This window comes from Topomyia yanbarensis, chromosome 2, assembly GCF_030247195.1.
Source record: "Topomyia yanbarensis strain Yona2022 chromosome 2, ASM3024719v1, whole genome shotgun sequence".
Taxonomy (NCBI): domain Eukaryota; kingdom Metazoa; phylum Arthropoda; class Insecta; order Diptera; family Culicidae; genus Topomyia; species Topomyia yanbarensis.
Window position 1 is genome coordinate 340,051,010 of NC_080671.1, and position 27,950 is coordinate 340,078,959.

Below are 27,950 nucleotides of genomic sequence, written 5' to 3' on the forward strand. Positions count from 1 at the left end.
GGTTCCTATGAAAGAATAGGCATATTTTATATACAATAAAATTGGTTTTGCTTCAATATTTGCTATGCAGTGATTCAAATATTTGTTATGTTTAAAACAATAAAAGATATTATTTGATTTAACAAAAATGTTTGTTGTATTGAACATTTGACATGCATTGATCCAAATATTTTATTAGTTTTATTCAACAAAACGAGCTCATTGATTCAACAAAGTTGCTTGTTGTTTCGATTGTTGTTATGATAAAATCAATAAAAAATTTTGTTGGTCCAACTATTTTCCATGTTTGATCCAATAAATTCTTCAGAATTATTTCAACAATTATTTTATTTATATAAACATGTATTTTTTATTGAACACAGAACAACTTGGTAAATTTATTATTTCAACCCTCATATTATTTGACATTAAAAATCATTTTTCCGCGTGATGAAATGTGTAGTGCTGTATGGAATGTTTAGAGTAGCACAAATTAATCTTCAGCAAAAAGCAACTATTAATCTATCCCGCCTTTTGCGGGAAGAAAAAGCTTCTATAGCTATGGTTCAAGAACCGTATTTCCATAAAGGAAGCTTCTATATTGGAAAGCATGGCATGACAAACCCACGTGAAATGCCTCGTGCACGTATTCTTGCGAATAGTGCTAACGTATGCGGAATAAAATTTGGACAAAATTCAAAAGGCATTTTTTTTGTAGAAAACCCTATATTAAATGTTCTCTCTACATGAAAACATTTGTCAGCTTTTTAACATAATGTAGAAAAAAAAATTGAGCTCATTCGAGAAGCTTTACGACAGTTTGCAGGAACTTTTTGCAAAGGAGTCGAAAAAATTGATGTTGGCATATTTTTAGTTTCTTTCTTAATTTTGATTATAATTTTTGTTAGTTTTAGGTCGAAAATTATGAGCATTTACTCTCTGCTTCATATTATCCCCGAAAAATCTCATTTGGACGCAGTTGTGGTACATTTGGAGGGATATCAGCCTTTGGTACAAAATATATATCATAATCCTCCAATGCGCCAAATTTTTTTTTGGCATGATAGCTAAGTGCCAGATTGGGCGTTCGCTGCCATTTTGTTCACATGGTATCTCCTAGTGGGTCGAAATTAACACTGGATATTTGAAATGAGTGTGCCTAGAGTATGACGTTTAGTATGGTGCTTTGCGCAGGGTTGCTTTTTTGTTTTAATGCTGGAAGCGTTGTCCAAATTTCATTCCGCATACGTTATTGCCGCATGTCTTATATCCGACCTCACAACTCGCGATATTTGTGCTATCACATGACTGTTGATAATATAAACAAGTCATGCTCTGACAGTATTACGCATGGGAAGCAAACTGAGTGTCTGTGGATGTCCTCAAGGTGGTGTGCTGTCAAAATTTATGTGTATTTGGTATTAGTTTTGGCGGCCATCCTCAGAATGTTGTCTATTACTTCATCGCGCTCAATCTTTATTTCGTCTGATGAACTCACAGCCGAACCTAGAATCCGTCATAATAACCGCATTTTACATGTCTTGCGAGGAGGTTGCAGTGCAACATAAATGGCATCTAGTTCAGCTGACATAATATTAACCGTGTTCTTCAATCTGAGGCTTAATCTGAAATTCTTCGCTTCATGATAGATACCGATTCCGCACATCGCCCTGTCCGTCGATGCATTGGAGAAAATCAGCTGTCGACCGCTATATTTGCCATTTATAAGAGCTAGGGATAACTGTTTTAGAACTCTCGTGTCTTTTTTCTTTTTCCCCACGTTCCTTCCCTTAGGGTTGTGCAAATTGGCACTTCACCTAGGTTGTACGGTCCCTATACCATTGAGGACATCTGTTGGAACATGTTGTAATGCTCCGAAGCCGTTCTTTCAATTACTGTGTATCGTTGGTTCTCACCTAGATCCTCTCTGAGTGGTAGCTGGTGTATTTGATCCCAGATCGGTGATTTCCTGTAACGGTGCTTTACCAGTTGTTTTCCTATTATCTTGGTACGCCGATGTTTTAGAGGGACTTGCGCTGCTATTGCTTGTAGCGTGTTCCTAGGTGTAGTTTTAGTACATCCTGTTATTCGTCTCAGGCATTGGTTGTTTATGATGTCGTCATTTTAGATTTATCCTGTCCGTTGTTGAGAAGTATGAGGTTTTCGTCGTTGATTAATTCGAAAAAAGCTGCACCCTTGTTGTCAGAGTGTTTCGGATCCCATGAACTATGATGAGAATTGAAATAGCCACCGATGACCGCTTTCCTGTACTTCTGAACCTGTTTAAGGATGGAAGCAATGCTGTCTCTCATTTCAAAGTGTGATATTTTAGGAGCTACATATATTGAGACTAGCAAGATATCAGCAGCAACTATGTGTCTGGCAACTACTTGTATTTTATTGGAACTTGGCAATGTTACTTCTCGGGACTTGATTTTATTACTAACTACCAAACCGGCTCCACCGTATCCATTGTGTCTTCATTTACAAAAAGAAGAATACCCTGGCACCTTATATTTCGTACTCTCTTGTGTTTTTTTCTCTATGTTTTGCTTAACAATGCTACGTCGTACTGATCCTGAATAAGTACCCTTGTCAATTCATCTTTATTCTTATCTATGCTTTGTATGTTTATTTGTATAATTCGTATGTTCTTTTCTGTCATTTCTACTTACGTTTCCATTCCTTGATATTGTGCTGCTTGAGACCAGTCTACCGAACTGACACGAGGCCAACGGTTACTGGTATTTCCATTCGTCGTCTGACTTCTTGCCGATGCTTCGTTCGTATATGCTGCTCCGTTGATCGCTGTGCCATCCCCACTTTGGTCTGTTCCGCTGAGTTGTTCAGTAATATTTTGCGTTCGTTGCTCTTCACATTGCTGAGCCCATCGCTCGAATTCGGTCACCTTGAATTTGTTAAACAGTGCTACGCCGGTGCTCTCCTTTTCGCCAGTCTTCTTCTTCTTGTCTATCAAAACCTGAACCTGATCAGCAATGTTCACTTCCTGCAAAGGTCGTTTTGGTTTTTGAGGTTTGTATTGGCGCTCATTTTTCGTTCGGTAGCGTCCCGCCACCATGCTGGCGTAGCTGTCGGGAAGAGCTGGAAAATCTGCAGCGTTATCCAATGCGTCATATCGGTTCTCTGTGAGTATTGGGTATTGCTCCTTGGTTTGCATGTATGTCATTGTCGATTTTGCCATTATGATTTTGATGTGGCGTTGTCTCACTCGTTCAGCACAACCTTCGTCCGATGTTCGATATTCCGAGTTGCTTTTGAAGTACAGGCACTTTTGCTTGTTCGGGCAGTCTCCCGTTTCCATGCCGTCTTGTTTCTGAGCACAGTTGCCATATCGTTTCTTGGACCGGCAGTTGTCAGTCTTGTGATTGTACCTCAGGCAGTTGAGGCATAATACTGGCTTATTTATGAATGGTCGCACCGAGTTCACACAACAGAACAAACGAACTTCTTTTGGCAGCGCACTGTTTCAATCTTGTTTCCGTCCTCGAATCTGTGTAGGTGGTTGATGCTGAGTATCGGGTAGTCGCTTCGAATGTTTTGTTTCATTTCCTCGATTGTCATGTCTACTGGAACTGCTGATACAACTCCTGAAACGGCGACGAAGCTTCGGGGCATATAAGCCCTGTATCCTTTTGGTTTCAACTGGAGATCCGACTGTAGTCGATTTGTTTGTTGATTGGCGATTTGCTTTCCAGAGTGTTGTTCAGTTGCACGATGACTCGATATGGGTACGTATCGTACCCTTAATATTTCCTTAGCTGCTGTTCCGTTTTTTCCTGCATCTTCATCAGGTGGTGGTGGTGGTTTCCCGGTGGGATCATTATGTTGTTAGGTTATGTACCCAGTACAATATCGCACGTTATTTCACTTCTTCTCAAGTTAGTCGATATATGAATATTGAAAAGCAGTTCGTAAAAGTTAGAAAATTGAACAGTAGTTTCTTTCACTTCCGGAGGTTGAATTGAAAATTTATTCGCTCGACCAGAAAAAAACACGTGGGGATTTACTTCCTTTCCCTTTTGTGGTTTCGCTCGAATGACGGCATTGGTTGGATCAGCCGCATTCGCACAACCCGAACACCGTTGAGAATGCCAGGGAAAAGGTTCTCCATATGTCGTTAGTGACGGATTCCACTTCTTCATACTTCGACATGAATTTTTTTATGTAATCGTGCTAGTACGAAGTGCCAGCTCATGAAGGTGCATTTCCGTTAGATCAAGTTCGATATACACGGGGGTTTTAGTTTTAACGTTTTCATATTCGATGTCATGTTGCATGTTGTTTATTGCTGCGAAGCTTTCTGCCTCGGCTAAGGAGTTGAACATTATTAGTACAACTTGCCTCGTATGGTGAAGCTGAACGTGTGAAACTTGTAAGATCAAGTTCCATTTTCACCTTGATCAACTGCTCCACCTCGCCCACCGAAGGTCTAAGACGGATCTGCGAAAAGACATTCGCGATTGTGTTCTCCCGTAATGGGCCAAATTTACTTTGTGGTTCATCCATTTCACTCGTAGTTAGGTGCACTGAAACTTTGCTGTGTCTATACGTTACCCGTATAGAGTTTATTTAAACCACCAATTCGAATCGGTGAACATACCATCGATCTCAACTTTATTTGTGGGCATGTAGACACGGTAGTCGTAAAAGATTTGTCGCTAGTAACGTCATTTGCTTGCTTTAGACAAAACATCAGCAATTCTGAGCTTATCTCGGCAAATTTTCGAGATATATGTCACGCTGAATATTTCCGGGTCACGCAGAATGTGAAAAAACCTTTATCAGTAATCAATTTCATTCACATGTGTAATAAGATGGTTGAGTAATGTCTAAAACATAACCGAAGTGTTGTGACGGCACTTGGATTGGTAATGCAAAACTAATCTCCCAAAATGGTCTCCTCAATATATTGGTCCAGACATACAATCTCTTGAATAGATGCTTCGCCCGCCGCCTTCAGACAAATAGGGCCAACTGATTTCACGAATGTACAGTTCAAAATTCACATCGAATGAGCGACAGTCGAGCATAAACGAATTTGGACGAATTTTTCGGAAATCTAGTTTTTCAGTTTTTTACATTTTTCCAACGATGGGAAATACATATAGTGAAGGTTAGTGATGGAACAAATATTGAATTCTTCGGATTACTGTATGATAAAAGCGGGTTGAATTCGTTTGCTCAATAAACTGATCTACACCTAAAGTCTCTCGGAACAATCCTCCGTCCGTTACCTTCAAATACCCAGCATCGATTTTACAACTCCATCACATTCAATCATTAGACTTTGAATGATATTACAGACAGATTTGCATTCACAAAACTTTATTGTTCTGCTGTTGCTCCATATTGAAGGTTTTGTCCGAAATATGCTGGGTTTCCACGTCGCTTTCTAAAGATTTCCTAAAAATTTGCTTCTATAGTTTTTTTCATAAAAGTCATACATATTTCAAAATTGAATAAAAAATGGTTTAAATTTCTTCGACACTGGTGTGTTAATTTTGCTCAATTTTCGATCGGTGTATTTCATTATCTGTGCTCAAGTAATAATAAATATTCAAGTGACGTTATTATCCATGGTTTATAACCGAAACGGCCTTGTAGTCAGCAAAACTTCTTATGTCATCAGCTTGGGTGATTAATTTGTGAAATCTTCATGCTTTGCATCGAATCCTAAAAGCAGATGAGTTCCTCGATATAGCAGGGAATCATTTCGGATTTCATAAAAAGAACGTCTACATGGTGGTGTTTAAGTTCTATTTTTAAACAATAACTTATCCAAAAACATGAAAAAATGAAAGCAAAAATCGAAAATTTACGGTTCAATAATTTACGAAAGTACGGATAAATATTAATACATCGGTTTCCACACGAACAAAACAAAATGAAAAAAAAAACAAATAGAGACAGCAATGGCAAATTGATTTCCCGTTGGTTTATTATAATTTGTAAAAATAATACGGATATGTATATAAAAATGCGAATCATCTTTCTAATCCTCCAATTCATTCTACCACATCGTAAGGCCTTCTTATGGTCCAATGCATTACCAGTTTTTTTCTCGATTGTCAGCCTGAGTTTAAGTAACCAACCCCGAACAAAAATCGTACTAAACATAAAAAATGCTGTTTCCCTCACATTACTGATTGATTGATATACGTGTTTTACTGTTGATACATTTCAACGAGAGTATATAATAAATAGATTGATTAGTTTCTGTTCTGCTTGCTGCTGATGGCACCAAAAATATGCATTTATATATACTGTTTCAAAAACACGCTAATTTGGCATGACTATTATCTCTATTTCTATTGAACTTCTGCTCTATACAGTTGCTACCGTTGGAATGTGTTGCTTCAATACAATACGACATATCTGGAATGAGTAAGACCTAGGTTTGTATGGTAAAAACGAACCGACATTAGCTTCCGGGTAGAAATGGAATGGAACAGGCTTTCGCTATCGTTTTTTGTCGACTATCGAGAAAATATTTTTTGCTCTACATCTTTGTGTAATAAGGGCACTCTAATTTTGTCACCTACTATAAGGATGAAGGCTGTCTTTGTGTAACTGGAAATAGACATTGTCTCGTAACGGAATTTCTTTATCTATACATTCATTTTTGTGTGAAACTTTTAGCTTTACTACCTGAACTTTTGTATATGGTTTAGGGATTTTTGAATCCTACTTTTTTCAACAGCATTAACTTGGTTGACGGACAAGGTACGAAGAAGACCTCGTCCGCCTCTAACAGTGATATAATAAAATATGTCTCTGATGGTACTGTAGGTTACAAAACCAGTGTAGCATGTGAATGCTACAAAATTCGTTGACGTTACAAGAATTTTCAAAAACTTTTTTCTTACTGTAACTGCTTATTCAAATTGAATCGATAAAACCAAGACACCACGAACGCTTACATGTGTCTAGTGTTACCGAAGTTGATTCCGCTCTGCGTGGCACCTTTGTTGGAACCATACTGCAACGAGATGACCGTCTGTCCGGCCCGCAGTTGCTCGTCCGAGAACTGGCGCTCGTTCTTGTCCGCCTCCTTCGGTCCAATCGAAGGCTTGCCATACTTGCCGGCTTTCCTGCCCAGCGACTGGAGACAGATGACGACCGAGTTCAGGTTTTGCCGCTCCCACAGATCCACCGTCTGGAAGGTTTCCTGCGGGGGGACGCCGAATTTTTTGGCACACTCCAGGAAGGCGGAAATGTTCTCCATGCACTTGAATGCCATTTTGCTGGTGTTGATCTTCTTCACCGAGCCGGCTTCGATGGCGTTGCACAGGTTGCTCAGCAGTACTCCATCCTTGAGCACCTCGTAGAAGTTGTCCATCTCGCCGGAGGTGTTGATTGGTTCACCGGTCACCTCCTTGATCCATTCCAGACACTCAGCGGCCAATTCTTCGCTGTACTTCGAGTTGATCTGTAAGGCAAAGAGAAGGTAACGGGACACATTAGAAATGAACCCATATAGTTATGCATGGTGAATAGATATTCTGGTAACACGGTAGACACAGGCTTATTCGGGTTGCTGATATGATCAAATCAGTTTATAATTGCAAATGTATCTGAACATGAGGTTAACACTATGTTTACACAACAGAGTTAAAATACATTATAACAATTAGCAACACGATAATTTATGGAATATGTGTTTCGACTTTGTCTCATTAGAATCCGACATTAAGTTAGTGACAGGACTCGCCGGAATAGTTTTTGCGTAAATTTTGCTCCACCAAGGAGAAATATAGCATAGTTCTTACTACATCGTCGCTGTTGTGCTATCTTATGACAAGCGCCATTTAGCACATTTCGAGAAAAACGATTTTTAAAGTGTGAGATTGAATATCTTGAAACTTATAAATGGTAAAAACAATTCAAAGAAGACAATTAATGCTTCAATCTATTCTGTATTAAACTCTCAAATATCATGAAGTTCGGTTGACTATGTTGCGAGTTTTCACTATAAATGTAAACAAAAGTCGCACTCACACGTGTCGTAGGTGTGTATTGATGGCAAAATTTGTATGGCGTGTCATAATTGTGCATGGAAAATTTTCCATAGAAAAAAAGCATCAATTATTAACTTTTATTAATATCTTCGGCTTTATTCGGCCTAGAAACAATCAATGAGATGCATTTTGAAGGAAATTGAGCAAGCAATCTAGAAAAAATAGTAATTTTTAATTACAGTGTTGCCAAACATAAAATATTGCCAATTTAAAAGTAAAACTGCATATTTCTCGCAAAACATGTATTTTTATTTTAAAAATTATTATGCCATTGTGTTCCTCAGACATTTTTACATATAAAACATCTAAAACTTCTACATTACTTAAGCGAATCCCAAGATACAGTGATTTAAAGCAAAAAACTGACAATTTCTCATCACTTTTTTCACTATAACTCAGTAACCAAGTAAAATTTCAAAATTCTGAAAACGCCATTTTGTAGAGAATTTCCAGATTAGTAATGTTGCATATCTAACTCAGTTTACCCCAAAATGGCGTTTGTCATAAGATAGCACAACAGCGACGACATTGTCTTGCTAACCAAACTAAGTTTCGATTTCATTAATTCTCATCAGCTTAATGAGTACTCCTTCTCTTGCGGACATCACGCAGGACTAGAGATTTGCTCAGAAACAGAAATAGTGTTTCCGTTTTGTGAGCTAGACTAGCCCTGTCACTATGTTAGTGTCGGATTCTGATGAGACGATGTCGAAACGCAAATTTCATAATTAATATAGTTATAGGTTTTATGCCCTTAACGCGCATATGTGGTTTTAAACAATACTCTCCTATAGTTGTGACAAACAGTTTTTACCTAAATTTTTCTCCACACCGGAGAAATACAGCATAATTAGGAACAAGAAAAATGTCATCACGATAGCGTTAAACACATTTTAACTCGTAGTGTGAACGTAGTATAACTAGTTGGTGGAATCTTAATATCCTTTAGGCACGGATTTTTACCGCAAACATAGTCCAACACAGAGCACTGTAATAACAAAAATGAAGTCATTGTTTGAACAAAAGTGAAGTCATTTTTTGAACGTGGGTCTTTTTAACAATCATATAATTATTTGTAGTTTTTTTCCATATAAGTTCCCCTATTTTGGAAAAACTAATTAACCTGTCGCCGCCGGCTTGAGGATTTAGCATATTGTTGTTCAAAGATTAAATAGGAAGAAATTAAAAAAAATAGATACATATTATCAAATGATCTACGAAATAGTGAAGTAGCTCAACGATGCAGTGTCGTTGCAAACACGTAAACAAATAATAATAATAATTAGAAACAGCTTCCCATTGAATCAGACGAGCGTGATCATTAACCTAAACAAATAAAGTGTGACTGCATATTCTAAGGTTCAGAAAATGGTTCATGGAATCGGTTGATGTAATCCGTACGTGAGTCGAATATGGCAATCAGTCATTTGTTGAAAGTGATACCATAAAATTCACCGAGAAACGTGTATAAACTTAATGACATTTGAAGTCGATATTCCCGTCCATCCGATTTACCACTACATGTTTCATCTTGTAAATTAAAGTGGGAACCAAAAGTATCAGTACCAGGAGAAACTGGAAGTACTCCGGAGAAAGTCGTTCCTGTACTCTCGTCTTCTCTTTTTTCATCTTCTGGAAGTAAACCGGAGTAAAAAGGAGCAAGTATTTTTGGCTTCTGTTTACTCCGAATTGACTTCCGTGTACTGGAACAAACCTATTATACATAAACTAAATGGTGACAACTGATTCTACTCATAACTTTAGAAACATTGTTTACGGTCCAACTGTACGACGTCAAATAATTCATGATTTTTCACATCTTGCCCATGACCAGGCTTTCCTGATGTTTGTAAATTAGTTTACAAAATCAAAACAGTCTTGATACTTTCTCATAAAGTATGTCACGAAACTCGCGCACGATTCACCATTCGTGCTCGAGAAATAGTTCATTAATATATACAATATTTTATCACTTTCATGATATCGTTAATGAAATATGAAATTTTGTTTTCTAATAATTTGACAGAACTCAGAATATTATTCAAGGATTCGTGAACTGGTTCATGATTCATAGTATTTTAGCTACGACTCACCATTCGTGCTCGTAAAAAAACTTCACTTATGTAATAAATTGTAGCTACTAGCGACCTAAGAGAAGAGACGACAACAGGTTTCTTGCTCTTCATAATTTTATCTACCAGGCCCTGTCGTAATTCCAAAGACAACAAGCATCCATCGTTGCCAGATTCCATTTGCATGATTTTCACAATTGCTGTACCTCAAATATCGACCCTAGCTGCATTTAAAAATTGAATTTTAAGTTTATTTGTCTCTCTCCTAACAATACACGTAGTTATATCGTCATTCAGGGTATGTATTCAATTAGCATGAAATGTTAATGTATATGAAATGTAGCCAAAATAAACTCAGCAGCACTGTTTTTCATCCCGCTTGAAAATATTAAAAGTAAAACGGCCAATCAGAAGCTGGTTCAATATTGAGGTTAGGACTGGATCAAATTGGCTACGCGATTGTCTTCTCTTCTCTTAGCTAGCGACCAGTCATAGATTGTAACCCGCAAGGGTAACAATTTAGCACTGGGTGGAAATATATCATTTTTTGGGTATACACTTCGTAGAGTGTATTTGTTGACATATAAAATTATGCTCACCGCTGTTCAGTACCGTTCTCTTTTTCTTGTAATTTTTTATATAGTTTCGCGTTTATGAACGGTTTTGGTTGTATAGATAAGTGTAGTAATTTTTGATGAAGATTTGTGTATAAATAACATAGGGCTTAAATAGGCCACCGCTCACCTCTTGCTGCAATAAGTATGTTGATTATGCTGCAGATCGGAATGACACTTTTGAGGCGAGGCGGTTGATCGGAAGGCGGCCTTCGAGAAAATAGAAGGTTTCGAACCACGGCGTATTACAGACGTCCGTAAACAGTGCTGTTTTTTGGCGACAGTTTTCCGCCACTATTGCCAGTGAAATGAAGTGCGCGCGTGTGACGGCCAGTTCAATCCGTCGAAGAGTGCCGGCCTGTGGTTCGGGCACACATAAAAGTGGTGTTGGTTCGCCAAAGTGGGACAGCTACCCGTAAAAGAGCATTCTCGCGTCCCCGGCTAAAACCGAGGAACCAAACACCGACCGTTCTCGCTATAGAGGATAATTCCAACGAGCCTAGCTCTCCTCTATAGCTAATAGCTAAAGAGAACGAAGCAGGGTGGACAAAGGTTCCCCCTGTGAAGTGTACTGCGGTGACTTCCGCTCTCGGCAAGCAAGTCGATCCGGCAATAGTTCGCCATCGTCGGTTCCAACAAAGGAGGCAAGCTCACCTCCTTAGCTAAACGCAAAGGCCGCTGCCGGAGCAGCTAACAACATTCCAGGAGAACGCGGCCGCCCGCCTTACAGTCCGCAGCAGTGACTCACCAACAGTAGCAGCAGTTTACAGTATAGCGGAGGAGAATAAAAGTCGATAAATTTATTATTTTATTTGATTATTTACCTTTTTTGTTTGTATACGAAAATCCGAAATTCTTGTAGAGGTACCTAGGCCGCCATGAAAAGAAGGGTCCGACGTGAAAACAAGAATCCGAGTAGTGTATGCGTGGATGATCGCGATTGCATGTTCACCTTTGTAACCGGGTTTGTATCACCGGGAATGGTTCGAGCGTTTATATGTTAACGTTTTGGATTGCGTTAATATGATGCGTGAGTTAACGTGTATAAATTCAATTGTTGAATAGCCGTGTGGCCATTTGGATATTCATGTGCAGGCCTTCTTACTGATCTCGATATTAACTCATTTTCTCTCTGCCAGCAGTTAAACGCAGTCTAGAATCTAGAGAATCTAGAGATTTATCTTTTGAGTTCACGCATATCTTTCCACCACGTAGGTACGGAGAAAGTGTTAATTCTCGCCCAACTCAAGAGGTAGTGTTTCTCATAAGATGCTGAGTTACAGAAAGAGCAAGCTTGAGAAAAATGCCAATAAAATAATAAGGTATCGAAAACAACAGAATGGCGATATTTTATATCAAATGAGTGCTTTATTTCGGCTTTGCATATTCAAACCAGCCATTGATATGTACACACTAAGCCAAGCAAAAGTTGTTCAATAACTGAATGGCTGGCGTACAAAAGGGGATATCCCACATTTTGCATTTTTGACAGGAAATGGAAAAAACTTCCGCATTTCCAAATTAACATTGTTTTTATTGTAAAAATACATTATTTTATTATTAAGTCATTGGCTCATGTTTTCTAGAAAAAATAAGATCATTACGTGTACTACTTTTCAATTCACAAGTTTTTTTCGTAATTCGGGAGGCTACCCCGGGGGTACCTAGAGTCCAAAAGGGGCAAACCCACAATTCACACATGACATCTAGCGCTTAATTTGATAATTTAATATTAGTTCGGAATTCATTCGCTAGGGCGGCGATTGTATCAACTTTTTAATGGAACGAAATAGAAAGATGGTGTTTACAATAAAGATATTTATCAGGTAATTATTAGTATATATTCTGAAGACACCAAGTTTGTAGGTCCTACAGGTTTTGAAATATTGCGCATTTTTGAAAACATAAACTGTAAGTAAATGTTTTAACTAAAACCTTCTCTATCTCAAAACGTAAAGGACCTACAAAGATTGCATCTTCAGAAGATATGTTTAAAACGATAGCACCTACAACTTTCTCGAGGACTCCACATTTCTATCTAGCTTCATTAAAAAGTTGATAATAGCACCGCCCTAGCGACTGAATTCCGAACTAGTGTGATTCAACCAAATAAAGCACTAAGTGCCATACAGCAACTCTCTCGAAGACACCATAACTCTATAACGCAAAATAATAATTGATTTCAGGTTTTCTAACTTTCCGACCACAATGTACCGTTTTTCTGAAATTTCAATGTAGAGACATGATACCTTCACTGGAATTTTCCAAAAAGTATGCTCAATAATATACATTTGTGCAAGAAATAAATATAGCAAGTGTATGGGCGGCCCTTACCTTCAGGAACGACTGTGTGGGCCGAAACGTCAACGTACAATGCAATCCAACTAAAACAGTATTATAACGAATTCACCGATATGTGAGCTACAACTGATTGCGAATCGATTGACTACTTTTTCTTAAAACCTCGGAAAATGAACGAGAAAACTCGAATTTTCATAAGACTCAATGTGGGGTTATCCCCTTTTGGACACCAGCTATTACTGGGATTACCTCCATGGTCAACTTTGACTGCTAGTAGTAAAAATCTAAAAATTATTTTCAAATGGATTACTTAGAACTATCAAAAAATGCAAAAATGTCGATTTCGGAAAAATGTGGGTTAGCCCCTTTTGGACGCCAGCCATTCAATTGCATTCTGTTGGACTTTCATCATGCTATGAATCGAATGCACAAATTTAACACCGGTAGTAATAGTCACTATTCTATCATATACGCCAGTTCTGCAACCATTCCTTGACCCAGGAATTATGAATCAGAATATATTGGCTTAAATGGCACATTCCCCTATGTAGTCGGGGATTTGTGCCTTGCCGTGTGTTTTCATCATTTCCTGAGCAGAAGGAAAGGACAAGGAGGTATGGGGAAGTAGAATTGAAAGGGTGGGAAAAATAACAGCACAAAAACAAAAATAAACAACAGGTAAGTTAAACTCACAAGTAATTTAACTCCCCTGCGAGTAATCTTAAAGCTCTTTACCACATTGGATAAGAAACTTTAGTATGTCTCTGAGTTTCAGTCGTCCAAACATGGTTTCGTCTATATAAGGACGGCCGAAAACTCGAAATCGCAATTGCGCTACTGCAGATGATATGAGGTTCCGTAGTCGGATTCACAAAGATCACATGAAAAACACTCAGCGCGCTGAATAGTTGCCATGTGATAATTAAGTTTGCAGTGGCCGATTAAAGCCCTGGCAGCATGCCGCAGTAAAACTTCGAAAAATGTAGGAGATTTTTCGAAATCACTGAGCACGGCTGTTCTAGAAACGCCTTTGTTTGGCGACACGTTTGTAGATTTCTCCAATAATTGCGGTGCACGGACGAAGCCCAGGACCGTATTTTTCCCCTTATCTAACTTGTCGAAATTGGCAGCGCTGGTTCAGGACCAACGATGTCAATCGCTAAACCTGACCTGGCCAATTCGCCAGCCCATTCATTTCCAGTAATACCGGAATGTCCGGGCTCCCAGACAAGGTAGGTAGTGTTGACAATGCTTTGGACGAATTTCGCGCCAACTCGAACAAATGTTGGCAGCACCCTCTCAGATTTCAATGAAACTTTCTGTACATAAAGACTTTGTCACAGAAAGCCACTTTGCATACTTTGTTTTTCCAAAAATGATCTAGGCTGTCTTTTGAAAAGGGCCAAACTTTTTTTCAAATGGCTCCAGTCTAAAAATGACAAGTCATACAGAAAAATGTTTTAGGAGTGATTTTCACAAAATTAGTCAAATTTTCGAATAAAAGAAGACTATTAAAAAAAATCTTCATTGACTCCTACACTGAAAAAAATCGATTTAAAAAATTTAAAGTCGATTTGCAAAAAAAACCATTTTTGATTTGGATGAAATTTTGTTTCAAGATAGGTAATTATATTCCCTACCTACCGTCAAAAATTAAAGTTGGGCACTTTCAAGGAAAAAAAAGTTATTTGAAAAAAACTTTTCCGTGTCCAAACTGAATTTTTTTCAGTGTATTTTTGTCGAAAACTAAACCAATGAAAGCCATAATCATCTCTGGATCTGGAGATTTTCTGCTAGTTGCCTGATACATGCAAAAAGTATCAGTAACGAATTTCGTATATATTCATAACAAACTTGAATGAAGACTGGAAGATTGGAAGACTGGCAGACTAGCAGACTGGAAGACTTGAAGGCTGCAGTTTATTTGTTCCTCTCAAAACTGGTAAATTTTATGACACAATTGACAAACTTTTCTAAAATTTATTTTATTTCTGATGGAGCAGCAGCACAATACAAAAATAAGCAAAACTTCGCAAGCTTGTGTAGATTCCAGTCGAAGTATGAGTTAAGCGCAGGATGGCATTTTGTTGCAGCATCACACGGAAAAGGACCCTGTGATGCTATTAGTGCCACTCTCAAGCGAATGACAAAAAAATCCAATCCTGCTCGCGACTATGGAAATACCATAACAACTCCCCGAGAGTTATATAACTGGGTAGTTGAACAAACTGATAAAAATAGCACAAAATTAATTTTCAGCTACATATTCACTGAACAGTACAACAAAGTGTCAGAAGAACTCGAAGAGCTGTATAATAACGCCAAAACAATATCTGAAACTAAAAAATTCAACAGTTTTGTGCCTATTCCTGGTGGCAAAGTAGAGACGAAAAGGTATTCTAATTCAGAAGATGAAACAAAAAAACTTTCCTTGTATAGAAATAATACAAAATAGCATGCATGAAGATAGTTTTAAGACAAATGTTATACATAAAAATAAATATATAATTATGTAAAATTCAAATTAAAGAAATGTCAAGAGAGTTTGAATTTAAGTAAAGGAATAAAGCAATGATTTCATTACTTCAAACTTATAATATTTTGGTAGTTCATTTTTCAGTGAAATAAACAAGCATAAGTTTATAAAAATAAATTGATAATTGGCGGAGTTATGGATTTTTCCCCGAAACCCTTTTTTATTTAAGAGGTTTGCGGTGATCACGATTGAAGACCAATAGATCTAAAATCCCATAATTCAAAAAATTCCATTAGTATATGAGTATTCCTCGTACTTTAACGATAAATTGAATAAATAATTTTTTTTTCCTGCATTCGAGAACGTTTTTAGTAAAAAATCGCTGTTTTAAGCTCTAAAAATTGTATTAAAAAATTCTTATACATGAAGCAAAAATTTATGAATAAAAAAAGAATCGTTAAAGTACGAGAAAAATTAATTACGAGCGGTTGAAAAAAAAATTTAAGAAAATTGATTGAGTAGATTTTCGGCAATCGTGATCACGGAAAACCCATTTTTAGTAACACGACATTTCGAGATAATCGATTTTAAAATTTCAAATTACTACTGCTCTTGGTAGACGAAGCGCGCTTGGAAGCGCTGTAACTTTCGATCTATTTCTCGGATCTCTATTAAAATTTGGGAAAACATTCTCAAGGAGTTGTACTTTCAGAAAAAGTAATAAAAAAATTTCGATTTTATGAAAAATGACAATGAACCCCAATAAAAATATGCTTAGTTGCTAAATTAGACAATATCTTCTCACAAACTGAGTTTTATTGGATTCTGAGATGATTATGACATTCATTGGTTTAGTTTTCTATAAAAATACATTGAAGAGAAAAAAATTCAGTTTGGACGAGGAAAAGTTTTTTTCAAATAACTTTTTTTCCTTGAAAGTGCCAAACTTGAATTTTTGACGGTAGGTAGGGAACATAATTATCTATCTTGGAAAAGAATTTCATCCAAATCAAAAATGGGGTTGTTTTGTAAATCGACTTTAAATTTTTAAAATCAATTTTTTTCAGTGTAGGAGTCAATGAAGATTTTTTTCAATATTGTTATCAATAAAACCACAACTACAATATTTTTTGTAGGATTTGTCATTTTTAGACTATAGCAATTTGAAAAAATTGATAAAAAAAAGTTTAGCCCTTTTCAAAAGACAGTCTAGATCATTTTTAGAAAAAAACAAAGTATGTATAGTGGCTTTTTGTGACAAAGTCTGCATGTACAGAAAGTTTCAGTAAAATCTGAGAGTGTGCTGCCAACTCTGAATACGATTTGGCGCGAAATTCGTCTTAGTTCTTCGATTTGGGTTCGGCACGCGATCAACCGTAATTTGTCTGAGCTAAGGGCCTTGGTTGCAGCCTGCCTATCGGAGCAGAAGTTTATAACTCTGCCAGACAAACTCGGTTGAAACGCCGATTGTACCCCGCACATAATCACAAAGATTTCTGCTTGGAATACTACTGTATCTACCTAGTGAGTGAGAGCTGTCTTTGGCTATGTTTTTTACGCAATTGGACTATTGTAAATATTCTAGGAGAATTGTATTGAGCATTAAAAGGTAAAAATTGAGCAGCTTCTCGCACTGCAAGGGAAGCACCTATCTTTATGAAAAAAGGCTTTTCGTGTTTCTTGATTCCACCGTTTTCAAGGAAAAATAGTTTAAAATCCCTGCATGCACTAAAAAAAAGTTGGGCATGAAAGGGTTAAGAGCTTCGGTTTCTTAAAAAGGAAGAAAAAAAAAATGTTTGTTCCGATTTTATCAATGTCCCCGTTTTATCACCCTAAAATTCACCAAGGAGCTGATAAAAACGGTTCTTCACTGTACTAAAAACTACAAAAGTTATATGAATGAAATCGCTATCGCACCCTATAGCTTACTTTTGGATTTATTGTGAAATAGAAGATATTAAAGGTAGAACTTACATGTCTTCAGCAAAGTCGTGTAAAATGAGATGTTCTAAAACTTCATTAAGGGGTTAAATACCTTTTTATGTTCCAAAAAATTAAAAACATTTTATTACTTTATCTAAAAGTACAACTCCTTGAGAATGTTTTCACAAATTTTTATAGAGATCCGAGAAATAGATCGATAGTAAAACCACTCAACCGATTTTCCTTAATTTTTTTCAATTGATGGTAATTAATTTTTCTGGTGCCTTAACTTTTTCATGCGTAAATTTTTGTTTTGTGGGTAAGAATTTTTTAATACAATTTTTAGAGCTTAAACAGCATTTATTTAGGGAAAACGTTCTCGAATGCAGTAAAAAATAATTATGAATTCAACTAATTGTTAAGGTACGAGGAATACTCATATACTGATGGATTTTTTTGAGTTTTGGGATTTTAGTTGATCTATTGGTCTTTAATCGTGATCACCGCAAACCTCTTAAATAAAAAAGGGATTAGGGGAAAAAGCCATAACTCCGTCAATTATCAATATATTTTTATAAGCTTATGCTTGTTTATTTCACTGAAAAATGTGTTACCAAAATACTATAAGTTTGATGTAATGAAATCATTGTTCTATACCTTTACTATAACTATAACTATAGTTATATCTATAACTTTTTAGGTAAATTCAAACTTTTTTTGACATTTTTCGCACAAAAAGATATGTATCCCCTTAAAGACTTTAAGGCTGTATCTCGAACTGTTAAAAAGCTCAATTTTAGATCCTGCCAAAATTGAAACCACCGTACTATTTATACGTAACGAAGGGCCTTGCAAAGTGCAGCTTTGCTAAAAAAATTATTTAGTTTTAGTAAACGGTTAAAATTTCTGCTATGTTAGACCTTTGAGCAGTGTGACATTAAAAATTTACCTAAGCCTAAAGCGGACCTTACATGTTCAATATATTTACGGATTGATGAAAATTATATCAATACGTCAATCCCATTTGAATGCCCCTGGGCTTGGGTGATGAGCCTAATGGTCGCGTACTCTTGCTTGGTCGATAAGAGTGGGAGAGTGCTGGTTCATTGATCTCTGAATTTCGTGACTAATAGTCATTCGATCGAGAGTTTTGGCGGACGGCTGATATGGATGATTCTACTTTCAAATGGGGGAACATACTGGTTCGGTTGTTCGAGGACTCATTTGAATTGGAGCATAGTGATCGAGTCATTCGATTCGAAGGTGGGTGTTTTTTATCTCTTAAATCGCTCTGGCTCGTGAAGATGGCGAGTAACACTCGTCTATAACGAATCGGATTCGCTGTTTTCAGAAACAGAGATGACAATCTCTTATGGATGGAACCTTCTCTTAAACATACTGTTCAGCCACTAGTTAATGCTCAACTAGATCAACTTAATAAACTGAAACACGTAGTTTTTGAAGAAATCCAATCCACGTGAACCACATCACCAAACACCTAAAAGTAGTTGATAGATAATTGAGAAAGGATGTGCTATGTGTGGTGGTTGGCTATTCAAGTATTGGTAAAGTTTGAAGTACTAACGTATGTCTTTCATGTGATGTTGAGCTGTATCTTGTACCTATCCAATCTATTACGTCTCTCATATATTGCCTTTTATTTCTTCTTTTCGAGTCCTATACTGTCATTCTACACCTGCATTTAGCTGGGTCAGCAAAGATGGTGATAGTGAACGTCTTAACACTCACACATTCTCAAACGCGGTCTCAAGCAGGAACCTACAAAAATGCCCTCGCGCACGCGGTTACGAATCGGTCACGTCTGGAAGTCTATCCTTGATCCTAGAAGCCTAGGTCCATGCCTTCAGCTGGACCGATTAAGAAAATACGCTCATACCTATTAGACAACACGTCTCATGGCGGCATGACCGGGAACCCTATCGATATAAAGGATCCCACTCTCTGCCATTGAAGAACACACGTAAATATGTTACAAAACCACGTCAGCGTACAAACGTTAGAGCCCCTCGCGATTTTTCAAGCAACCTACGCCCACGAAGTCACAAACATGATTATACCCCGATGATAAGGTGAACGTCTCAGCACTCATAAACTTACCAACGCGACCTCAAGCGTCACTCTACAAACTCCCGCGCTCGCGCCATCATGAAGGGGGATCGTCCGGAAGTCTCTATCCTCGGTACCAACAGTCTAGGCCCATGTTAATTAATTAAAAAAATTAAAATTAAAAAATTAAGAAAAAAATAACCACTAGACAAAACGTTCCATGGCGACATGACCGAGAACTCTAGTGATATGAGGTAACTCACTCCCTGTCGGAATGTGATCCGTACACCGAAAACTAAATATCAAAATTACGGTCCGCGAATAAATGGATGGCCGCAGAGTTTCAAAATCGACTTTATACACGCGAAGTCACATACACGCGAGCACACGCGACAAACACGTCAACATACGAACGCTTAAGCCCTTCGCGATCATCTACGCACACCTATGCCCGCGATCGCGCAAACTTGATAACATTATGTGAACGTTTTAGTACTTACGAAGTTACAAACGCGGTCTCAAACGCGAACCCGCAAACACGCGCGATCATGAATCGGTCACGTCCGAAAATCTTTAGCCTTCATTCTAGCAATTTAGGTCCATACATTCAGTGGGACCAATAAAAACTCATATCCACTAGACCATACGTTCTACGGCGACATGACTTTGAACTCTAATGATATGGAACAACCCACTTTCTTCTGGAATCTGAACCGTACACAACAAATTAAGTATCAGATTCACGGTCCGCGCGCGATGATTCTAAAACACACGCGAATATGCGAAAGGCACACGGTTATGAAATAGAATTTATACACGCGACGTTACATACACGTTAGCACACGCGGCATACAAACGAGCAAGCGATGAACGTACAAATGTTCGAGCCCTTCGCGATGATATACGCGATCGCGAGTCCCTACGCCCGCACATATCCGAACCGTACAATGAATATCACATTCAGAATCACGGCCCGCTACAATTGGCCTAAAGCAGTGTTTTAGTGGGCGACATTGCCTGTCTCGTCTGCAAATTGTAGTATGTGATTCTAACGGGGAGCCCTTCCGAGAACCTAGCTCTACAGCTCCAGTAGGACAACTCTCAAAAAAAAATGCGTCAATCCCATTTGAGTGCATATAGTCAATCATCATCGTCATTTCGCGTTCAATGCACTCTAGTATTGACAAAAATATTGAACGTGTAAGGGCCGCTTAATACACAGCACCGAGTCATTTCAAATAAACAAATAACAAACGGAAAGTGTGTATAGATTTGAAAAGTACCTATGATGGTATCGAAGGAAAATGTTGATCTATCTAGATTGGTACAATAATGCAAAAAGGAAATGATAAAAACACGTAAGAAATAATGAGTAGAAAAAGGCATAATTACTTCAGCCCAATTACAAATTTAGAGCAATTATAGGAAGCGTTGATTCGTTGTTATGTTTGGGATGGATCCAACCAATCATAAGTTAATCCGTTTAATTTCTTCTGTTAACACTTCAAATTGAAAAAAGGCTCGCACAACGACAAAAAAGGTTCGCATTTGCCAAAACTGTGATCATTCAAACAGTGGTTGAAGACAAGTTCGCCGTTAACACTTAAAAAATCGATTAAATCCCCTGTAAGTATATTAGATTAATCGGGGACCTTCAGTGGGCTCGGCTATATGATTGATTGAAAATCACAAACTAATTTGTTTTTTTTTATCAAATTCAAAAAAATGATAAAAAAAGAAACCCGTTAACTATCATTGGTTAAACCTCAAATGGTTCCTTTCGAAACCTACCGCTCTGCTGGATGAATTATTACCTATAGCGCTTTACCACGATCACATGATAGTAGTTGAGGACTTATCAATTATCTTGATCAACGGTCTCGCCTGAGTAAATGAAATCGAAGGCTCATCAACGCCAAATCGGAACGAAAGTGGTGAATACCCATCAGCCATCAGCTGACCGAGCTGCCGTCCCGGACGATCAGATAGCTAGGCGAAAAAAACCATTGCATTTACGGTTATTCGAACTATGCCGGTAGGTATATTTGTACATGGTTTTTAAAATTTAGGAGTTTTTATTTTCATTTCCAAAAAGCCGCATTTATTTGACTGAGTGTAATACAACGGGAATCACAAGGTTGCGTTGGCTAATGATAATTAAAGAAAAATTGGGTAAATGATAAAAGGCTGATTGGGAGTGAAGAGAATTGCGAAGATAGAAAAGAGAGATTTATTGCTGCTGGACAAAAAAACTAGTCGTGTGTAACTACCTACATGCGATCTGCCTGGATGACGTATCAAACAACAGTCATCAATCTTTATGATAACTATCGCTGCAAGCAACTGGCAATTAGCAATTCGAAGAAACTTTTTGTTTTGAAATAACTGTTCCACATTGGCTTGACCGAGTGAGAAATGAGTAGGAAAAAATCTCGGGTCTAACCAACCACAAAATTGCCAACATGAAACCTTAGAACAGATATAGGATGTCATGTTTTCAGATTACTTAGCGTTTGTTTTTTCTTCTAAAACATTGAACATTATTTTCAAACATCTTACTTCAATAAGCTGCACTTGATGAGTAAAGTTGTTTACGTTGTTCACACATGCTTGAAGTTGACGGTTAAGATTAGTTATTCACACAATCACTGTTGAGATGCATCAACCGAAGGCCCCAAATCTCCTAGCCACCAAAAAAATTAGTCGAGCTTATGTCATTTGCCTTATGTTTACAGGGAATCATCCGTCCTCACATTTGCCTTCGATTATTTTTCCGACTCACCAAGAAACAAATATGTCTACATGTGTAGTGTGTTCACCAACTGCCATAAGTGAGAAAGACCTCGAAAAAATCTGGTTTAAATGTTTGTCTCGCCGGCATTCCTTCGCTAACTCCCTCACACAACCCGACGGTTACAGACGGCGCACGGTTGTATGCGTTCGTTCATATTTATACATTTATCATTTCCAATTCAACAGAATCTTCCATATTTGGAATTAAACTTAAACCAACTTGTTTGCCTCCCAGTCGGTTCATTTCCATTAAGCGTTTTCCTAGCCTACGCCGCCGTAACCTCCGAACGTGAGCAATGTGTGTGCGGTTTTTCGGTGATCACAGCGATCGTCGTCGATTCCTACACCTGAAACCAGTTTAAGCCGCGCGCTGCCATCATCTCTGGGGTACATACAACGCCACGTCGTAGCGATTGATTTGTCTCTGTGGGGTTTAGAAGCTCAATCAGGGCCGGCTCAGTTAGCAGTCAGTGCAAATTTTGGCTTGAGAGCTGTCCGAAAATGGCTAGGCCTTCCTGTCTATATTACTACCTACAGCTGACACATGGGTCGAAGTTGGCTACAAAGTTGATCGCTGAGATCCCGCCAAATATGGCGGCGCCTATCGAGGTTTAGCGCGCAAGAGAGGCCACGAGAGAGCTATGATCTATGATTCATTGGATTCGGTTCAAATGAACATTGAAATCGCAGAATCTTAGTTATTAGTGATTAATGGGTAAATTAGGGTCTGTAGGAGCTGTAGATCGAAGAGAGTTTGGTACAGCTGATGACATCATTTTTGATATTGTCATACTTTGCTTGATAGTAGTGACATTGTCAAATATATGGCTTCTTGGAGGATTTTGCAACCAGTATATAATTTAAAAATCTTTGAAATTCTAATTGTAACATTCAGAATACAAAGGCGGCAAAAAGTTACGCAAATTTCAAGGTATACTTACTGTCACCGGTCATATCTCAGTTCTTTGTGAACCCTCTTAACACAGTTCTCAGTTCTTACCTAATCGATTTGCATTGTCATCACAACTGCAAAAGTTGCACTAAAAATTCCTTAGTAGAGTTGTAGACCTCATTTTTAGTGTGCTCCTACTGCATCTGTAGAGCATGGTTTTCGATAGGGCTCCCTTTCAGAATCACTCACTACAATTGCAGACGAGACGGGAAATATCACCCACTATCACACTGAGTAGGGGTCATTCATAAATGACGTAACGCAAAAATTTCCCAAAATTGGCTCATTCATTTTACAAAACGATCTAGTTTACTCCCCCTATGTCACAACTTGTTGTCCCCTCTGCCCAAGTTGCGTTACGTAATTTATGAATGGTCCCTTAATACAAATTGAAAGGACCATGATTCTGGTTGTGATATTGAATGTGTGGTTCAGATTATAAGTGCTATAGAGTTCATTAAATCATCGGGATGATTTTGTGTTTGCGAAATCTTGGGCGTAGTTTTGTGTAGATGGTCGCGTGCTCGTCTTTGTGTATCATCGCGAAGGGCTCGACCGTGTGTATGTTAAAGTGCTCGATCGCGTGGGCGTTTGTATGTCGCGTGTATGTAGCCTCGCGTGCATAGGTTCGATTATATAACAGTGTGTCCATTCGCACATTCGTGTGTATTCCCGAATGATCGCACGGACCGTGAAACTGATACTTAATTTTCAGTGTACGGTTCAGATGCTAAGAGAGCGTCAGTTCCTCCTATCACTAGAGTTCCCGGACATGTCGCAATGGAACGTGTTGTCTAGTGGATAAGAGCGTGATTTTTTCTGATCGGTCCAAGCGTCCAAGTGAACGCATGAACCTGGGCTGCTAGGGCTGCGGGTAGGTACTTCCGTACGTGACCAACTCATGATCGCGCTAATATGGACGTTTGTAGGTACACGTTATAGACGGCGTCTGCAGCATTACTAAACATTCTGTTAGTCACCGGGGTGTTTTCATGTGGGGCATAGGTGTGCGTGAATGATCACGAAGGGCGCAAGCGTTTGTATGTTAACGTGATTATCGTATGTGCTAGCGTGTATCAATTCGATTTTATAATTGTGCCATTGGCATAGTGGCGTGTGTTCTTGGATGATCACGCAGACCGTGACCTTTATTTTCAGTGTACGGTTCAGATGCTAGAAGACAGTGAGTTCCCCCGTATCACTAGAGTTCCTGGTCATTCCGTCATGAAATATGATATTTAGTGGATATGGGTGTCATTTTTATTTGGTGTGGACTAGTTGGCTGAAGGTATGGACCTAGGCTACTAGGGCCGTGGGTAGGGACTTCCGGACGTGATCGATTCATGATCATGCAAACGCGTTTGAATCTTCGCACAACCAAGATCCTAATATACAATTTATTATTTATTATTTTTAGGGTGATATAAATGAAGGCACCGTGTCATAACGTACGAGGTCATTGCACATGTACTACAATCCCCTAGCGGAATCATACCCTTGTCGTTTGACCTAGTACTGCGATTCAATTATGTCACCAGTGAAATAACAATATGATATTTTCATAGCAAACCATGGTATTCTAATGTTAAGAAATGGGGAATGTTTAATTAAAGCAGGTTTTATAAAAGTTTTTTTCACTGCCTTTTGAGATATATTTACCATATGTTCCCAGTTCCAATTTTAAAATTGATTGAACCACTGCGAACTGACATACAAGTAAAGTTTTCAACTTGTGTAAGAAATAAAACTGTCGCTTTGAAATGACGACAGCAAGCAGCAAGTAGCAACTTGCCACTGGTCGGCGCTTCGATCGGCCAGCAAACGCTATACGGGACTTGTGTGCAAACTTGGATACAATGGTGACTCACGCATGCAAACCTGTATGTGATGGTGATTTTCAACGTATTTTCATTTAAATGTTTACACAGTTTTTTCGGGAAAGTTTGCTCTAGCTTATCTGTTCTCTGTGATTGAACGTAGCTACTGAGTGTAATGTAAACAATAGATATTTTTGCGTAAGTTAGCCCCTGATGCTGATATTGCAGATTAATAAGAACGAATTAAGAAGCAATAGCTTCGGACATTCTGTAAGCACATATGGGAATAAGGCTGATGAGTAGATAACGGAAATCGATGTTTGGCGCCAACTCAAAATACAAGATCACGACTTTCACTACAGTCAATTTCTCTAGCACCCTAACCGTATTAATTTTTCCAGAATGGAGTTGAAGAGTAGATAGAAATATATTTATAAGGCGGATTTTACGAATTAAAACAGGCTTGGCTCTTAGACTTTAAAATTGCATCAGATATCGATTGTTGTTAGCGTTATAGAGAATTTGGCTTAACAGGTAGTCGTTACCTTGGGTTTTCAAATTGCTTCATTACAAAACACATTTTAAGTGCTAAAAAGAGTTTTTTCTCAACCGGAAACCGCTATCTTGGGTCCGGACATCGATATTCAACATTAACTCGTTACCCAAAAATACCCATATGTTCGTCTAAAATGTTCAAAACAATTAATTTGAAATAGCATTTTTTAGAATGCAGCGGTTTTAACCTTAGGGTCATTGCCTCTTTTTACGGTTTAGAAAAAAAATCTATATGCGGGGTTGGGAATCAAAAAACATCGCGCCCGATATCGGATTCTTGTCTGAGAATCGGTCAGCATAGCATATAGCATGGCATGCCACGATTTTGCAGGAAAGTGTAAATGTACAGGTTGCTTGACAAATCGCGAAAAATCTACACAGGTTCGAGCTGAGAATTCATTGCACTTTATACAAGAACATGGGAAGAATGTTTTCCGTTTAACGTTGTTGGCCGTTAAAAAAGTTGTTTGAAAGGTAATGGCTGTGTTGATGACAATCACTTGTGATAAACATATATGCGACGCAAATGATTTTTTTGTTGAAATAGCCGAAACGTATTTATGAAATTTCCAACCAATTTACTTATTTCATCTAACAGTAATATAGTTGAAATAATTAGAGCATTCCGTTGGTGCCAGGGAGGTTCTCAACTCTCGAAACCCTAAATTGTGCCGCGTTTGGGAAATCAATTGCATTATTGCTTTAGGATCATGTAGAAAGCAATAGATCGGTCCGAACGCACTCTTAACGCAAGTAAGCGATGCCAGATTGCCAGGTCGAACTAATGTCCCTCAATTTTTCCATCGGTCATATACGCTGTCATAATCAATATGTGTTTATACTGCCATTCTACGCATAATTGTGCCATGTATATAGGAAATCCCATAGAACATGGGACACATATGCTTATAACGGCAGTATAGTTGTTATGGAAAATTTTTTTTCTGGGCCTGATTGAAAATTATCAGGACAGAATTCTCAACATGGCGGAACTCTATGAAGATGATTTTCGTAAGCCTAAGCTTCAGTTCCAGTTAATCTTGCAGATCTCGAATACTTGGTGTAATACGAAAAGACCTAAAATTAATGACCACCGTATTTCACTAAAACACCCCTGCTGAGTCTTGCTCCTCTCGATAAACCAGAAATGGGCTCCTTTGTTCTTCAAACAACCAACAAAATCCTGCCTTGTGGAACCGATCAGCTCCAGAGTGCCACTATGTAACCGCCGTCGCCCTTACCACTACGCCTGCATAGAAGGAAACTGAAGCGAGAGCGACTCGAGGTGCGATGACTTTTGAAGGATTCCCCGCAGGTCCGAAGAATACCATCCGCCAATCCGGTACTCGACGACTTACTAGACTGAGGCGCAAATTTGTTTCGCTGATCCCCCTCCCCCCCCCCCCCCCGTTCGAGCGAAAGTTGCAAGTTTTGCTCTTCTTTCCCTGTCTCTCCCCTGTCCTTGACACAACTGCTGCTACACTGATGCGGAAATAAGCCACCCTTTAAATATCTTGACCAAGCATAAGTTTTAGTTAAAAAAATCAAATTAGTATTCTGTATTCCTAGTCCATCTTGTAAATAGAATTGAATCCCTAGTTTTAAGATTTCTGTGAAGTTTCTCATAAATATTTGTTCCCCCTTTTGTGTACTTAACTATATTGTTAGTTTTAAGATAACCATAAAATATTTCGTAAAATACTATTACTCCCCCTCTTGTATATCAAAGTGAATCCCTTGTGTTAAATTTTTTCATAAAAAAATCTTTTGGCCCTCTCTTGTATATTGAATCTTATTTCTAGTCTTAAGATAGCTGTAAACTTTCTTTTCCTTTGAAAAAAAATATTTCAACATTGTAACCTCCTAGTTTTAAGATATCCAAAATGTAAAAACATTTGTGCCTATCAAATAAACGAAATGAATAAAAAAAAACAACCAACAAAAAAGTAACTGTTTCTGTCATTTGTTTCACACTAATTCGAACATAAGCAGAAAGTAGATTGAGTATCGTGACCGTTGTCTTGTAATATGTAAACAAAAAGGAAGCGTCACATACGTCCATATAGCATCTTCTAGATGAGTTCCACCAGCATTACCTGAAAATAAAACAGAAAACAAAAAAACTGAATTAAATATGTTGCCACGATTACGGGGTATTAAAAAAAATAGTTATAAAATAACAAAACAGCAAAACCTCGAAAGTACTTGCTAAAGTTTGTAGGGCTGATGAAAATTAGTAATTTTTTGGAGAAATTCGTTTAATGTATTATTAGTAATTTGTGTGACGTGTCAAATGTATGAAATCTTGCTATACAGAATGCATTGTTTTTTTTATTTATTTAATTGTCGGCCAATTAATTGT

The 27,950-nt window shown here is 38.0% G+C and overlaps 1 protein-coding gene across 2 annotated transcripts; it reads right to left on the minus strand.

Moving 5' to 3' along the window:
• Positions 1 to 5,743: 5,743 nt before the first annotated feature.
• Positions 5,744 to 27,674, minus strand: LOC131684064 (myophilin-like). 2 transcript variants are annotated; one of them, XM_058966591.1, is made up of 2 exons: positions 27,573 to 27,674; positions 5,744 to 7,429 (listed from the first exon to the last, which is right to left on the minus strand). In XM_058966591.1, exons 1-2 carry the CDS (start codon positions 27,648 to 27,650, stop codon positions 6,917 to 6,919), a joined length of 591 nt encoding a protein of 196 aa, XP_058822574.1. In that variant the 5' UTR covers positions 27,651 to 27,674; the 3' UTR covers positions 5,744 to 6,916. The 2 variants fall into 2 exon arrangements, with proteins under 2 accessions (XP_058822574.1, XP_058822575.1); XM_058966592.1 differs by having other exon boundaries at positions 27,645 to 27,663.
• Positions 27,675 to 27,950: the final 276 nt, after the last annotated feature.